General features: G+C 51.1%; 1 protein-coding gene across 4 annotated transcripts in view; it reads right to left on the minus strand.

Moving 5' to 3' along the window:
* Positions 1–17,453, minus strand: part of KIRREL1 (kirre like nephrin family adhesion molecule 1) — a 108,681-nt gene that overhangs the window by 19,523 nt on the left and 71,705 nt on the right. For all 4 annotated transcript variants that reach the window (XM_007976635.3, XM_007976634.3, XM_007976638.3 and 1 more), the window contains 2 exons: positions 4,267–4,416; positions 2,393–2,542 (listed from right to left, as the gene is read on the minus strand). In XM_007976635.3, coding sequence (XP_007974826.1) covers positions 2,393–2,542; positions 4,267–4,416 — 300 coding nt within the window. The remainder of the gene's footprint in view (positions 1–2,392; positions 2,543–4,266; positions 4,417–17,453) is intronic.

A 17,453-nucleotide genomic window follows, 5' to 3' on the forward strand; every position in this document is an offset into this window, starting at 1 on the left:
CCAAGTCACCCAGGCAGGCCAGCAAGGACCCACCATGCCCTCGAAACAAGTCAGTCAGCTCCCCTGCTATGTAGCTCTCCCTCATTGGCCTACAAGCTTTTAAACAAGGCACTCTTCCATCTAGGGTTCCCATTGATATTCTCCTTTTCCAGGTTCTTCCTGGATTGAACCAAGCCACTAGGTGCCATTATAAGACATTGTTACAGCAACACTGAGTAGTTTAGCTGGCCTTTCTTCATCTCTCTCTGTCTCTGTGATAAGGTAGGAGAGAGAAGAGTATCAAGGTCCACTCATTAGGATGGGAGTTCTCCAGGGCAGCAGTAGTACCTTCCAGGGCCTACGATAGAGGCAGTTAGGGAGGAAAAAAGAAGGAAGAAGGTTTCCTAAAAGTCTTATGGTTCCTTGAAATGCTTGGTTGAGCGTGGGGCTGACACGCTTCAGTGAGGGATGAAAGATGATATCTTGGCATTCATGCTCACCCTCTAATTTCTGCTGTCTAACCTCATTCCTGCTCCTTGCTAATTCTTCCCATTTTAGTCCTACTAGAGAGGAAAAGCAAATCATCCCACAGCCTTGAATCCTGGTCCTTCAGGGCCTTTACATCCAATGAAATTGGCTGTTGGGTCCCTCCAGTCCTCACTTATTCTGACACTTCACGCTCACCCAGACCTTCACAGCTGACAAGTCCCCATGTAGCAAAGCAGCAGTTGCTAAGGAAAGGCCGGCGTCATTATGCCGTATTACTGATGAGAACACTCACGCCCAGAGGTTGTCACCTCTTTAGGATCATGATGCCAAAATGGCCAAGTTGCCCAGGTCTCCTAACCACCAGCAGTCTAAGACTCTCTCTTCCCACTACGCTCTGAGGACTTCTCATGTTCTCACCTCCCTCCTTGCAAAAACAAACAAACAAAAACAAAACAAAACAAACAAACAAACAAAAAACAAAAAAACAACAGGCTGGGCGCAGTGGCTCACGCCTGTAATCCCAGAACTTTGGGAGGCCAAGATGAATGGATCACCTGAGGTATGGATTTCGAGACCAGCCTGGCCAACATGGTGAAACACCGTCCCTACTAAAAAATACAAAAATTAGCTAGGCATGGTGGCAGGCACTTGTAATCTCAGCCACTCAGGAGGTTTAGGCACAAGAATCGCTTGAACCCAGGAGGTGGAGATTGCAGTGAGCCGAGATCACGCCACTGCACTCCAGCCTGGGCGACAGAGACTCTGTCTCAAAAAAACCAACCAACCAACCAACCAACCAAACAACAGAAAACCTTCCTTGTGCCCGAGCTCCCTCATCTCAGCTCCTCTCTCCTTTCTCCCATCCATCTTGGGGGGCTCCCCGCAAATTCAGTGATTTCAAGTTACAGGGAAGGAAAGGAAGAGAGGCAAAACATATCAAGTGGAGGCAGAAAAAGAGGGACAGAGTCAATGTAAATAGGGAAGAAAGAGAGTCACAGACGGACAGAGTCCAAGCCCAAGACAGAAAGCACAACAGAGGCAGAGGCCCAGTGAGACAACAGGGCTGGAGAGAACAGGAAGACTGGCGGATTCAGAGGTCTTGCAAGAGTGAGGCTGGGGGCTGAGTGGGCAGCGGGGGAAGGGGTGTGCTGGAGCTGGCCTCATTCTGGTTCTGTGGCACTGCTGCAGGAGAGAGTCCCCTCATTATGCAAATGGCCTCGGGGGTTACCATAGAGGGACATCTGCTTGGTCCCCCAGTGGGTGGCTGGCGCAGGACTTCCAAGAGCCAGCAGCCATCCAGAGACAGCAGGATCCCAGCCCTCCCATCCCCCACCCCATTTCTCAGCCTCAAGGCCCATTCCTTCCAGTCCTAATCCCCTGTTCCTGGAGGAGGCCTCCAGGTGAATCTGAGAGGAAGGGTGAGCGCTGAGGGAGGAAAGGAGGCAGCTGAAGGGAAGAAGGGCTGTGTGAGGCTGGGGTGAGGTGGAGGAGGGGCACAGGGACCCTTTGGGGTCTCCAAGGCAGCTGAGAGGAAAGTAGAAGGCAGTCGCCTCATCACCAACAAGCCTGCCAGCCAGGACAGCTGGGAGAGGAGGGCCCGGGTCTCCATCACTCCATACTTCCCTGTTCCTGGTCTCCACAGCCTTGTTTCTAAAAGGCAGAAGGCCCTGTCCCTGAGTGGCCGAGGCACCGACTGGAGCAGAGAGGATGCTGGGCCTCACACAATCCACGCCCTGCCAGCACCCCACATCTCCCGCATGCCTGGTTTACTTTCTTCTACCTGGACTTGAGCATTAGGGCAGGGATGAGGCTAGTAACAGAGAGGGAGAAGCTGGGAAATTAAAGAGGGAATTGGAGAGTGGGAGAGACTGCCAGCATACAGAGAGACGGGCCTTGAAGTACTGAAGGGCATTGGGGTCCTTACTGAGCACGGTGAGTTTGGCCCGCCGGGAGCGCAGGGCGGCCTCCGTGGCCTGGCACTCGTAAGAGGCGTCGTCAGAGAGCTCAGCATCTGTGATTTCCAAGTTGTACTGCCCAGCGTCTGCGGAACCCACGACCCGGTACCGTGGCCAGGCTGCAGAAACAGAAAGAATGAGGCCCAACCTTGAACCAAGGACACATCCTCAGCCATCCCACACCAGTATTCCTCCCTCTGCCCTCTCCTGGGACACCACTGGCAGGTGAGAAGGTGAGGCACCAGACACAGACACCTGATGCCACGACACCCCACGGTGAGGCTGGGAGCCATATAGCCGGAGGAGCGGACAGGAGGGCAGCTGAAGCAGGGAGACCAGCAGGAGCAGATGAAATCTCCAAGGCTGTTTGCAGACAAATGCCTCTCATAATAATAGGAGAGAAAAAGGCACACAGCAGGGAGCAAAGGAGAGGGGGAGAGAGGGAGAGCAAGTGTGTGGGCGCCAGGAAATATAGGGCATCGCAGCACAGACATGAGCTCACTGGAGCACCTCTGCGGGACTCATAAGGCAGAGGGAAGCCCAAGGCAGACCCAGGGAGGAAGGGTGAGGCAGGGGCCCGCCGGCTCCCTGGAGAAGCCCCTAAACAAAAGAGTCCTGGTTTCCTGCAGAAGCAGTGGCTGAGGCAGTGGGCCTTGCCCTCCTTCCTCCAGGCTCCCTCACCGGCTTCTTGCTTCCCAGCCCACCCCTCACGTTCCCACCATCAGCTCCTTCCCATGATCTCCCTCTGTCCAGAGGCTATCGATTCTTCTCACTCCATATCTATTGATCTCACTCTCTCTCCCAGTTTCTTTCTCTTTCTATCATCGATAGATCTACCAGACCCATCTCTTTCCCTTATATGGATTGCTCTACACAGACAAATTTCCCCTACCCCTACTAACACACAGAACTCACAGCAAATAATCTCAACTCCCTCAACAATAATAAGAATAAAGATACACAGCCCATCCCCCACACCCATACTTCATTACAGTTCTTTAAAGCTAAAATGTGTTTTTACAAATCTCTTCTCCCATTTGGCTCAAAACTCACAAATGCACTTCTAAGGCAGACAGGCCTGCAACCACTATGCCTGTTTCACACATCAGTAAATGAAGGTCCAGAGAGGTGAAGTGGCTTTCCTAAGGTCACCCACCTGGCAGGTGGTGGAGGCAGGACTAGAACCCAGGTGTCCACTCTGCCAGGCAGCCTTTCCAAGGGTCTCTTTACTTGCTTTAGAATATAGGAGGTTGGTTTTATTGTGTTAGACTGACTCATTATGTTTGCTTCAGCACCAGCTACATAGCCAGTTCTTAATAAAGGCTTGTTGAATGAATAAATAAATGAATGCTCAGGCTGATATTAAAATGAGTTTTTGGCCTCTGAGCAGACATCGCCTGGGCAGCGGGGAGGAGAGAGGCTGGAGCGGAGCCAGGCTGGCATGAGACACTTGCGGGACACAGAAGTTGCCTGTGCCCTCTCCTACCCTTGCTGCAGACTCTGGAGTCTCCCAGCACCTCCTGCTAGATGACTGTCTGCCTGCAGCGCCCCTCACGAGATCTGTGTCTGGTTGACGCTATCTTATGTAAAGGTCTCTTGGTTTCCCTTGACCTCTCAGGCTTTGTACTGCCTTCCTCAAGTCAGTCCTCAGTGGCAGGAAAGGCAGAGCTGCAGGGTGGGAAAGCTATAGAGATGGAGCTCAGTAGCAGAGACAGAGGGGAGGCTGTGGCACAGAGAAGGGTGGTGAGGGAACTAAGGGATGGTGAGTCCAGGAGTCGATGCTGAAAGTGGGGAATGGCGGAGAAGATGGGATAGTTTGGACGCTGGGTAGCCAGTCACTCACCTTTGAGGCCCTGTCCCATGCCCAGGGCCAGTCCGTCCTTGGTCCATTGCACAATTCCAGAGTAGTTGAGCAGCACACAGGGGAGCACGGCCCGCTGTCCAGCCACCACCGTCTGGTCAGCCGGCTCCTGGCTGAAGCGGGTCTGAGTCCCTGCAAAGCCAAAGCTGGCACTGGGTAAGATGAGTAAGGAGAGGGGCTCCTCTAAGAGGTCCTGCTCCCCATGCAGGAGGAGGGAGGGAGAGAGCCTCCAGTTGGGGATAGGGACTCTCTGGTCCCTGCCCCCCTTCACCCTCAACTCCTTTGTTCTAAGATGCCACGTCCTCATCCTTTATTCTTTCCTCCCTTTAAGGCCCATGGGAATGGAGTTCAGGAGCTAAAGTGCTCAGCAATCACACAGAAAACGGTGCACTGTTACATAAAGGCCTTAGAAATAGGCCTAGTCCAACCCTCTCATTTTACAGAGAAGGACCCTGAGTTCCAGGGAGGAGAGCAACTTACTCAAGGGCAAGTTAATGACAGAGCTGGGATTAGAACCTGAGCCCCTGCATCCAGGTCCTGGCCATTCCTCTACTACCCACTGCACCAGCCCACCCCCACATTAATGACTCCTGTTTAGACATGTGGCATGTGAGCTGATGGGAGTCAATGTGAACCAACACACACGTGCAACTATGCCAGGTCCAATTCCTCCATGAAAACATCAGGGTAGATACTACGGAGCCGGCATGTCCACATGTGCGTATGGAAGCTTCCTGGGTGGAAAGTGTATCCAAAACAAAGTAGCTCTGAACCCACTTCTTGGCACATGTGCCCTGCTCCGTGTGTTCATCCTTTGCTCCCAAGTGCAGGGGGCCCTGAGTGTGTACACATGAACACACCTGCACACACCCCGCCTCCCTCACCGTGGGAGCTGAGCAGCCACGTGACTTTGTTCCACTCTCCCTCCGGCTGTGGGAGCTACACATGGCTGCCCGGCTGGCAGCTCGGCCGGGAGCATTTGATTAGAGAACTGCAGAGTAATTGCCTTTAATTGTGGAGCCTAAATGGAGCAGGGAATTGCATTGCGGGTTTTTTCTCCCCCACCACTCCCACCCGCCGGTTCCAACCAGCACCGGTCGGCCCCAGTGGTGGGGCAGGCCTAGGCTCCTTGCAGAGCTATGTGAGCTATGGGGCTCAGCTTCCTTTGCCAGTTGTGGGGAAAAAAGAAGGGGGGCAAGGGAGTGACTGGAGGACAGCAAAGGAGAGTTCTGGGACTTCCTTGCCATGCTCCCAACCTGTCACACCAGGTAACTGAAATCAGCTCTCCCCAAAAGTCACAGCCTCCTCCTTCTTCTTTCCCTCCACAGCTCATGAACCTGCACAGAGGCCACAATCCCCAAATCTGACCTTTTCCTAACACAGCTTTCTAAAATTTCTCTGACCCATCATCCCTCCTGTGTGTAAGCAAACTTAACTCACCCCTCCCCACTCCTAGATCTCCCTCTAAGCCCCCACAGAAGTGGGATCCTAGTCTCGTCTCCTCCCTTCCTTTTTCTTCACCAGTCCCATTTCTCCTTTTCTTCCCAAACATGCTCTACATGTCCCTCTTCCAGGAAGCCCTTCTAGTCCCATTCCTTGGCCTCCTGGGCAAATGTAACCGGTCGCATCACTCAGCCCTGCTGTCGTCACTATGTACCGGGTTTCCTGTCTCAAACGATCAGGGGTTATGCCCAGGATTTTGTTTGTCACAGGATAGAGGGCAGCTGGTAAGTGAGGGCATTTGCCCTATGTGTTCCAGCAGAATGGGAACATATCCTCTAAGGCAGAGGGCCAAGCTCTCTCCTCCATCTGAATCTCCCTGAACATCCTACATCCATCACCATTGGTTGTTGCACACAAAGGGGTCTGAAAAAGAGGTGGCCGGGGCCTAGAGTGGACTGATCACCAGAATGTGATCTAGCATGAGACAGACCCTTTACTCTTGATTAAGTGTGCAAATTTATCTCTTTGGGTCTGCAGGGGCCAGGATGTTAGAAACAGGATCCCCCATACTCCATGAGTGGCTCCTCAAGTCTGCTGACCTGATCTCTCATTCATGTCTTCTAAAGGATAATCCCTTTCGAGAGATCAGGGTGGCAGGTGCTGAGATCCTGGGGGAGGGGTGGGTCAGGTGAGCAGCCAACATTATTAATTCAAGCATTGCCCTCATTATTATTCAAATTTATTCATATCCTTGCGCATTTCTCTAGTGCAGCTACATGCTGCAAACTCTCCACACTCACGTTTCTCCTTCCCATGCCCCCCGGAGCCCAAGTCAAGGGCTTAAGAGTGGGGTTGCTGGTGAGTCCTGGCTCAGAGGTGGAATTTATATGCATAGCTTTCCTGCATGGAGCCTGGACACCCTGGTCTCTTGCTGAAGTCTCTCAAGGACAGTGAGCAGCTGGCTCCTTGTCCACTTGGAATGAAGAGGAAACTGACCCTGCGGCAAGATGGAGATGAGAAGCACTTGAAGTAAGAATCAGGAGACTGGGGTCTTGTGGAGGTGAGAAGTGGTATGACCTTGGGCGTGTCAATTCCTCATCTGGGCCCCCATTTGCTCACCTGCACAATGACAAGCCTGGACTGAGGAGTGCCAAATCCCTCTGTGCCCAAATACTAAGAGTATAGGTTTAGGAGACAGACTATGGTTTACATATTGCCTGTGTGGCTTCCTCACCCAGTGACCTTGGCCAAGTTACTTGCTAAGCTTCATTTTCCTCCCTGGTAAACTGGGGAATGTTAATGTCTATTTCTGGATTGCCGTCAAAGTCAAATGAGATGAGGTGTATATTATGCTAGGTACAGTCCCTTGCCTATATGCACTAAATGGCAGCTATGATCATTATTTCTCCTGAGCAGTTAGACAGTTAGAGGGACAACTCGAAACCGGAACAGGAACATGACAAAGAAGTTGGTATCTGACTTTCTGGGAGTTTTGAAGTTTTCTCTTGGTTTAGGTCTGACTGAAGCAATTCAGTCCAGGCACAGGGGGATGGAAGTAATAACCCTGCAGAGAGTCCAGAAAGAGGGGGAAGTAAAGACATCTCGGGAATTTAATTCGATGGAAAGGTGGCCTAGATCCTGAGCCTACTAAAGCCACAGGCAATGTCTTCTGGTCCCAACACAGCCCCTGCAGCCAACACAGAATCCCAAATAGAGTTCAGATGCCCCTGGGTTATGCCGACCTGGCTTATGATTACGGGAATGCCCCAAGTCTGCCCTCACCAAGTGCTGTTCTCTCTGATCTGTACACATTAGGCCTTTGTCACCTCTTCAAGCCTTTGTGCAGGCCTTTCCCTGGGGAGGACATTGCTCCCCTGCTCCCTTGGGATTGAAACAGTCACCTCCTCTGGGAAGTCTCCCGTGACTTTCGTGTAGACCCTCAAGGCCTTCCTACTCACGTCTCACTTCTGCTGTCGTAGGGCTCATACTGCACTGGTCTCCCCATTCCTGCTGGGCCCCAGGGGCGGCTCCAGGAGTCTGGACCGTGTCACTCATAGTCAAGCCCATCACCAGGTGCAGGGCCTGCTGCCTGGTGCACTACAGGTGTTCCAAATATGTCTGTTGACTGAGGGAGTGAGAGTGAGCAAATCCGAGTCCACGGTCCTGCCTGTGAAACCACCATCCAGAAAAGGAGGCAGAGCATGCCCCTGACCCCAGGGGAGGCGCACAGACTTCCACAGAGGCAGAGACAGGCCCGGCTAGTGAAGGGGACAGAACCCTCCTCCCAGCAAGAGGAGGAACAATGCTGGGTGGAACTTGCAGTTGGTCCTGGGAAACTCCCTGAAAAACAGAACATGGAGCAGAGAAGGGAAGGGCAAGGGAAACAGGCTCTGGACGGTCCTGACATGTGGTGGTGGCGAGGGGGATGTGGGAGAGCAGAGGAAGCCTAGAAAGTGAGCAGTGAGGTGCAGGCCTCAGACAGGGCATGGCTGCTCAGTTAGCAGGAAGGGGAGAGGGGACCCAGTAGCATTACAGTGTAAAAGGGGGATGAGGTGTTGGTTTGCCCTTGAGTGTCAAGAAACCACCAAGAAGCCAAGACAAGTGGCCTAGAAAGTGGCCTAGGCACACATCCGTGTGCACACTTGCCTCTCAGGTCCTGGTTGCCTGGCCGTCCATCATCCATGCCACAGAGCAGAGCCTGCCCTGGACTGGGGGTGACATTTCAATCCCGTTCCTATGCCTGCGCCCCCTTCCAGGAAATAAAACTGGTGCCAAACAGAAACACAAGGAAACTGCTCTATGTGGGGTGGGGAGGTGGCCTCGGTGGGCCAGGTGGGAGGGGAACCAGGAAGGTCCTGACCACCGACATAAAGTGAAAACAGACCATTGCTGGGTCAAATCCTGGCAGCTCCAGCCTGGGGCCAGCCAGTGAGATCCCGCACGTATGTTTTAAGTGTATTCCCACCTGCTTTGATCTTGCTCGCTCCCTGCCTTCAGACACCATCACAGCTGTGGTGAGCTCTTAAGCAGTCATTGTGAAGACAGCCAGAGAAAAACTGAGCAGCACACTGGTGTGCCAGGGCACACACACTCACACATACTCACACGCACCCACACGTACCCAGAAGGCTGACAGAGGCGCAGACAACGCTAAGAAACAGAGACAAAGACAGACACCCACACAGAGGCAGAGGGAGAGCGAGGAGGGAAAGGAGACTAGAGTGAGAAGGGAAGAGGCGAGCTCAGTGGGAAAGAGCCCAGGGTGGAAAAGACGCAGGCCGGCAGAAATCCAGAGAGAAAAGCACCAGGAGGAGCCAGTGAGACAAAGACACCCATGGAGTAATAGAGACCCAAGGCAAAGCAAGGGGGAAGGAAGACAGAGAGATGGAGACCAGGAGAAAGACAGAGGTGGGAGGGGAGATGGGGGCCCTAGCAGCACCCCATCTCCTGCCCCAGGGTTGGACACTCCATTTTTCTCACTAGGACAGGAAATTACAAGGAGGCCCAGACAGGCTTTGCAGGCAGGTGGATAGCCTGATTAGGTGGAGATCAGAGCCTTGAGGGGTGAGAGGAGCACAGAGGGACACTGGGGAGAAATTAGGAGAGCAATAGGGAATTTGGCGTGGCAGCTCTGTGCTTCTTCCCCAGACGAGGAGAGGTGAGAGAAGAGAAAACCCCAGTCGTCCACCAGCTTCCTCTCTGCCTCTCTCTCAGACATCTGTCGTTTCAGGTTAACCCACAATCCTCACCACCCGCAAAGCTCCTCTAGCCTCAGACTGGGAATCATTCCCTCCCTATTCTCCTACTGCATTGTTGGGACCTCTGGTTATAACATTTTATCACAGCCTGCCTTGGATTAAAAGTTACCCATATGTGTGTGTTTCTGTCTCCCCCACACTCCTGGGAGCCCCTGGATAACAGAGATGCTTTGACTTACCTTCCTTGACCCTTCAACCCCAGCAATGTTCCTTAATAATAAACACTCCCAATTATACGATGCCAACTGTGTGCCAGGCACTGAGGCAGATGCCTTGTAGTCATTGTTTCTGAGTAATAATCCACTATTATTATCTCCATTTTATAGAAAAGGGAAATAAGGCTCAGGTTGCTTAAGGTACAGCTGTTAAGTGGCAGAGATGTGATGTGAACTCAGGTATTTTCTGTTACAGGGATATCCAGGATGTCTCTCCTGAATGGACGAGATTCATGACCTCTACCCAGAAGAGAACTATCAGTGACCCAAGTTCTGCCCATCTACCACTTCTGCTTCCTGCCCTACAGCTTAGACTCCCATCTTAACCCTGTTTACCTCCTGGGAGGCTGCACTCTTCAGGTCTGGGCTGGCCAGCACTCTGCAGCCACGCAGGACTTGCCCCACATGCTGCCAACAATATAAAAGGCTTGGTCTAGATGTTCCTATACAAAGGGAAGAGCGGTAGCCAAGGCTGGAATGACTCTCAACAGCATCCAGAGAGATTTTGGTGATTCATAAAGCACCAACCTTCAGGCCACCAGTGGCTACCAGCAGAAGTAGGCCCTGCTTATAAAGGGCCAATGACTGTTCTGTGCAGCTCACTGATCCACTGCCACTTTTATACACAAAAACCCAATGAGGTGGGCACAACTACTATCCTTAATAAAAAAAGCTAAGGCTCAGGGACATTAAGAAACTTCCATCTAGTCACACAGCTAGTAAGTATTGGACAGAGAACACAGCAAGCAGCCAGACCACTGGCTTCCTTAGAATGTCATCTCAGCTGCCTGGCCACTGCTGTCTTCTCTTGGAACCTCCCAGGTCAGATTCAGGTCACTGTGCAAAACCAGTCTCCAGGGGCCTCTCCACCTCCCCTTAATACTGTCCCCTCACCTGGAGCACTCTGCCTCTTAACACTGATCTTCCTGGGGCAACTATCCCTGTTCTCCAGCTCCCTGCTCTATCCTTATCACAGCACTGGGGTCCAGAGCCAGGCCAGTCTCTGTGTGTGAACACACTTCCTGCTTCTGTAAAGACCTGGGAGGACAATGAGGTCGATCCCATTTTTGATGAAGAACTAGGAATTGACCTCTAAATCTATCCTAGAGAGGCTGGAAATGCTTAGATTCACACACACACACACACACACACACACGCACACACACACACCCCATACACTTCTTATAGGGACACATGTACCATAACACACAAGCACACGCATTTACCAGCAAGCACATGCGCACACATACGCCTCCCACATTCAAGTACTTGTCTCGGCACCCATGGACGCCCGTCTGCTTCCGTGTCTCTGCACACGTGCCCTGATGGTCATGTTCCCAGAGCCTGGGCTGCCAGGCCAGCCCGGAACCAGAGAGGGAATGGGGCCAAGCACATGAGATGCCAGGGGACCAGGCGGCAGAAGAGGGGGGTGGTGGAGGACAGGCCCTGTCTCCCCGGATTTATCAAACGAGCAGTAATGAACCCCCTGGGCCAGAGCAGTCCCCACGCTCTCCACTCCAGATCGTGCTGCTGGTTCAAAGGGAAGCCTTTGATTCACACCGACAGCTTTCAGATGGAACTAAATCTCTCCACACTCCACTCTCCCTCCCTCTCTGCTCTCACATCTTGGCTCTCTCCACCCCCACAGGACTCCTTTCCCCCCTACCCCAGTCATTCTCTTCTCGCTCTATGAAAAATACAACAGCCAGAGAGGTCCCCTCACATTGGGTTCCCTCATAATAAAGAGGATTTCAATTCTCTAGACTGGGCCGCCGAAAGGGGAAGGAGAGAAGAAAGGAGAGACTGGCACTTCTGATAGAGGAAGAGAGAAGGCAAGAAGGAGAGAGGAAGGGAGGGGAGTGCTGGGCTGGGGCTGGGCAGGGTGAGGACAGGCCCAGAGAAAGAAACCCGGCAAGGGTCACGGAGGCAGGAGAGGCTCCCCATAGTAAAGCTCTGTGCCTGCCCAGCTACTGCGGATGAGGGGTCTGGGTCTGTTGATTTTGCCTTATACACAGCCCAGCCTGGAATCCTAAAATGTCAAATTTTGATGTGATGACTTTAGAGACTCTTAACCCCCTCCTTTGACAGATGAGGCATCAGAGGTCAGAAAACTCCATTGCCTTGCTCTCAATGGATAATCTCAGAGGAATGACTATGCGTAGATGTCAGGTGATATGGACATCAGACGAAGACAGGGAAATGACAAACGGCATTCCCCAAAGACAAGTTTCCAAACATTTAAGGACTATTATCACCTCCTCCCTCTGCCACCAAAGCGCTCTGGCTTCATTTCACAGTTTGCAGTGAAAAAGACACTGAACAGTAGGAGCCTCAAATGCCCAGACTGGATCCACCTTTACTGTCTTCCCACTGCTGGTCCTTTCTCATGCCAGGAAGCCGAAGCCATGGGCAGAAGAATCAATCTCTCCTCCCTCACCCAAAGCAGCTTGGCCACCGCCTCCCTGATGTCCATCTCTAAGGCTGGGGGTATGGTAGGGACAGCCATAGGGGAATCTTTCCAGGGACCAGATGGGATTTTACAAGTGGCCATGGTCTGGCCTGGTTTCCTTGCATCTGAGCAGACCACAGAGGCCAGCTGCAGCGGCTGGCTGGCGGGGCTGGCGGGTGCTCATAGTGACAGGGCAAGAAAGTTTACTGTTCTGGGCCCATGGAGTAGTCACCCCAAGAGGCAGGAACAGAGCCCTGAAAAATGCAAGGGGGATCAGCTCAGCACAGCCCTGCTAGGAAGGGACAAAAGTACTCTAAGCCAGAAGTTAGGAGATGTGGGCTTGTCTGTTCCTGGCTCTGCCACCAACTTGCTGTTTGACTTGGAGAGGTCATTTCACTTATCTGAGTCTCAGACTCCTTAGCCTGTAAAAGGGAGGAGAAGATTCACTTGGCCCCCAAGAATCTTCCCATCTCTAATGTCCTCAGATCGCACCCTGGCCTCCTGCTGTCCTGGGGCCTCGGTCAAACCTTGAGGACACTTAAGGACTCAGCACCAACTGCTGGGAGGAACTAGTGTACCTGGGCCCATCTTGGCATTCCCTGGGGCATTTCTCCCTCATTCTGCAGGGATGTGGAGGGAGGTCTATAGGTTTGTGTCACTAAGATAGAGGCTGAGGACCCAGATGAGGTATCCAGCATAGGAAAAGAGAGGCCGTCCTTTCTTTTCTCATCAGAAGCTCCCATCAGATTTTCTCACATCCCTTCCAATAGGCTCATGGTGGTGCATAGAGGATAGAGGTCAGGCAGGCTGGGGTCCCTGAAGTGACCTGCGAGCCCACACCCACTCACAGGACTTTGAGCTCTACATGGAAAAGGCTGGCAGCGGTGGCTGGAAACACTCCCACCTGCCCCATTTGAACCTCCAGCTCAGGGCACCTGGGCCAGACCTAGTAGGGCAGCTCTATGCAAATGTGTCCTGGCAGGGGCTCCTGAGAATGTTTTATGGGATGGACAATGGCATGGGGAGCCTAAATGTGTTGGCTATAGCAGGTACGACTGACAGGTGGGAGGAGAAAGGGGGTGGCAGGGCTGGTGGATGGTTCTGCGAAAACCTGAATTTCAATCTGGCTTTAGTGGGCAAGGAAATGGAGGTGGGGGAGACAGGAGGCAGGTGGCAGGCAGGGACTTAGTTCAGATAGGAGGCTAAGAGGAATGAGAGCAAAAGACAGAGCGGGAAGGAGGCAAGAGAGCAGAAACTAGGCCAGGGCCATGGAAGGTTGCAAGAGATGGAGAAAGGCATCAGAAGCTGGGGTGGGAAAGCAGAAAGGCAGGGGGAGCCTCTGTCCTCCCCATCCAGGCCCTGCACCTGCCTCCCTGACCTACAGGAGCACATGGAGGCAGGGTCCAAGACTTGGATTTCCAGCAATCCCCAGGGTCCACACAGTGGGAGGGAAGGAAACCGAGACACAGGACATTGAAGGAGACGCCTCAATGTGCAAAGGCAGACTGGGAAGAGAAAAAGGATGAGAAGAAAGAGTCATAGGCAGAAATAGAGAGCAAAGGAAATAAAAGAGAAAGCTAGTTGTGGGAAAAGTAAGCAAGAGGCTGTTAAAGATGGTTTTAAGGTCAGGTAAGGAAGAAAGGTGCTAAGAGGACACTACGGTATGAAAGAAACAGAGGACAGGACAGAGAGACAAGCAAGGGGAAGAGAAGAGAACTGAATTAAAATGATGACTGGAGGTGGATGGGAAAGGCCTTGATGGTCACCACTCCAACATTCTTTATTTTGAAGGAGCTGAGGGTCAGTGAGGGAGGGAGGTATGTGGGGTGGGCATGTCTCCAAATTCCTGGTGGCTTTGGCACTAGCTTCACAATGACAGAGGGCTCCTCTCTAGAGGCACACCCCAAAGCCTACTCTTCCTGCCCTGATGGTGAGGCAAGAAGAGGCTCTTCCTGGAAACCCTCCTTCACTGAAAGAAGAAAAAAAAAGCTGATGAGAGAGGAGTTAGAGAAGAGAAGGTTGGGAAATTTGATTAAAAATGAGAAGTGAGAATCAAGAAAAAAAGTAAGGAGACCATCTGGGAGAGGAAAATGAGAATGAAGGTAAGAAGGACAGAAGAGCAAGAGAGAAGAAACTGGAGAAGGCTCAGGGGAAAGAGTGCGGGTGGCAGAGGCAGTGGGTCCCACAGGCAGAAATCCGGGTTGCGATTCCCACCCTCTGGCCCCATCTGAAGGTCTTCAGCTTCCAGGTCAAAGAAAAGGAGTAAAGTCCTTGGGAAATGGAAGGGAGCTTTGAAAGGATTAGCCAAGGAGGGAGAGAAGAGAATGAGGTGGGCTATATATGAGGTAACACAGAAGGCAACAGAGGACAGCGCCTTTGTGTCTCCCGACAAACCAAGGCTGGTTCACAGCTCACCTCCCTCGCACAGGCGTCCTCAAGGGGCTCTCTAACCTCACCCTCTTAGAAGAGAGGTCAGTCAGTTACTCCTTCATCTCCTGCCATCTTACCTTCTCCTGGGCAGGCACAAAATTTTTCCTGGGGTCTAACCTCATTCCCTTCTTTAATGTAAAAATCCATCCCCTCTGGGTACGACACCTCCCTACAGGCTCCATAATTAAGGAAAGTGTAAGTTCTGTTCTGAAAACCTCCCACTGCTTGCTTCAACATTCTTAGTTACCACTGCTACCAACAGAGCTTCTAAGCACAATCTGAGAAGAGTCAGAATGGTGCCTGGGTCCCCGCAACAGACTGGAAGCCCAGGAAGAAATGCAGGCTGGTCCCACACCCTCTCTAGAGGTCTTCTGGCACTTTTAGGAACAGTCTCCTGAATAAACAGACTTGACTCAGAAATCCACAAAGGGTTGGGCAACAGTAAGGAGGACATTCTCTCCTTGACCCTGAAACCAAAAGAACTGGAAGTAAATCCAGATCTTCTGATACCAGGCAAGCGCTCTGAAGGACATCTCTCTGTTTCTAATTTTAACAAGCTTTATTACGTTTCTATGCCCCCTCACCTCCCACCCCCCAACTCTTGCCCCTCTTTCTCGCCTCAAAATTAAAAAAAAAAAACCCAGCAGGTTTAGGTGTTAGACATTATTCTCCTTCCAGAGGCTAGAACCCATTGCCACAGATGACTTGTAGATTTCTCTAGCATTTCCAGATGGACCATCTGAGTCTACGAGCCAGGTGAGCAACTAATACGGGAAGGTGCGGGGCTCTGATGAATGCTCTAGATATCCACCCTCCCTGGCTCTCCACTAGTGCCTCTAAGAAAGGCTGGCTTGGCAGACACTAGACATGCCGATAACAGAGGTGTGTCCCCAGACCCCATCACTGCACCTTCCATACAAGCCCTAGGATACACATTAACAGTTGTAGATCCCAAGGAATAGATATTGTTATTTACATAATAATTGTCTAATAGCACATAGCAGAGGCTTTCCATCACTAGAGGTATTCAAGATAAGGCTGGATGGCCACCTGACAGCAATGCTCCAGAGGGTTCTAGGTAATATTTAGGATTCCTTCCAACTCTGGTGCTTTAGCATTCTATTTACACACCATATATTTTCTTCTTACTTCGGACTTACACCCATCAAATAATTTGCAACAGGTCAATTAGGGTGATCTCGAAGTTTAAAGGAAGGAATTCTTTAAACAGGGCCATCTGAAGGGGAAATAACAGGTCAAAAAAACAGTCTAGGATGGAAGTCAAAGGAATAAGTAAAACCTTTTCCCCATGGCGGTTAACCATGATGCCAAAGATATGGTAATGGGACTTGAACATAATCATATGGATTTAGACCTGGAGTTTAGTCTGCAGCGATACCTTATTTTATTCTGGCTCCTTTTCCAGATGAATAGATGGCAAACTTCTTGAGGCAATAAATGTAATCTTAGTCATGCATCATCCACGCACACCATAGGTGCTCAGTAAATGCTTATTGTTTGTTTATCTGAATTAAGGATGAATGTATAAAACACCATCCTCCAGGGAAAATAAACTCAATTCAATATACATTTATTCATGTAATAAATACTTATTGAATGCCTCACATGCTGTGCACTGTCCTGGACCCTGGAATACCAAGGTAAACATGACAGACCTAGTCCTGCCGTCATCCAGCTTCCAGTCCAGTAGACATACTCAAGCACCAAGTCCATACAGTGTGACGGTGGCCATGATGGGGCAACATGGAGGAAAGTACCTGAGGTGCAGGAAGAAATCCTGTAGGAAGTGATGTCTATGACAAGCTCTGAGGGATGAGTAGGAGTTTTCCTGGTAAGCAGAGAGAGAAGGGAGAAGAAACTGTCCTGGGAAGGCAGAGGGCATAGACAGCAGTGTGAAGCTGGGAAAGCGAGGCCTTTTAGGATCCTAGAAACAGTTCGGCCTGGCTGGTATATTGAGCACAGCTCTCCTGGAAGCCAAACAGTGTGCTTGATGGGATGTGCAAGCTGGAAAATGGGAAGTTGCCTGCTCTCACATTCTATCAGGGGAGACAAATTAGTTAACAAATAATTAAGTGCTGAGAGACTCTACCAGTGTCATGCAGTAGTAGCCCATGCTGATGAGATGAAATCAGGGCCGACTTGGTGGGGGGCAATAATCTGGAACCAGTGCATCTGAATACTCCTGAGGACATGGACATGGGGGTCTTATTCCACTCAGGAGCTTACAGCCTCAATAGATGCTTGTTGAATTAATATCTTAATTGATGTTTGTTGAATGAACAAATACGTTGCATTTTTTTTCATATCTGACTTCCAAACTGGTCTTCCCTTGGGCTGAGACTCATGTTAGCCTTTTATAGCTCTGGGTCATTACTATAGCCTCGTAAGTTGGACATGGGTGATCTTGCTTGGCACACAGTAGGTATTCAATAAATGCACATTTATCGGCAAGAATGGCATTGAGCCTTGAAGACAAGAAATATTTCAACAGCCAGAGAACTGGGGGAAAAGTATTTCAAACAAAGGGAACAGCATGAGCCAAGACACAGAAACATAAAAGTCCAGTGAGCAGTTGGAAGTGGCTGGGTTTCAGGCACATAAATAAATTGCACGTAAATCAGGCATCTTTAAAAACCCAACACCTTCTCTTTCTGGACATTTCTCTGGCTCTGCACTCCAGAAACTTCTGGGCTATGGAGAGAATGGACATAGACAAAGAAAGAGGTCCAGATTCAGAAAGACGAAAGTGGAAGCTGTGGCACATCTAAGCTGCACAGGGCCATGTGTGTCAGCTGATAAGGTTTGGGGACAGGCTTGAGAAGAATCAGAAAAGGAAGAGGCTGCCTATGGTGA

The sequence above is a fragment of the Chlorocebus sabaeus genome, chromosome 20 (assembly GCF_047675955.1).
Source record: "Chlorocebus sabaeus isolate Y175 chromosome 20, mChlSab1.0.hap1, whole genome shotgun sequence".
Classification (NCBI taxonomy): domain Eukaryota; kingdom Metazoa; phylum Chordata; class Mammalia; order Primates; family Cercopithecidae; genus Chlorocebus; species Chlorocebus sabaeus.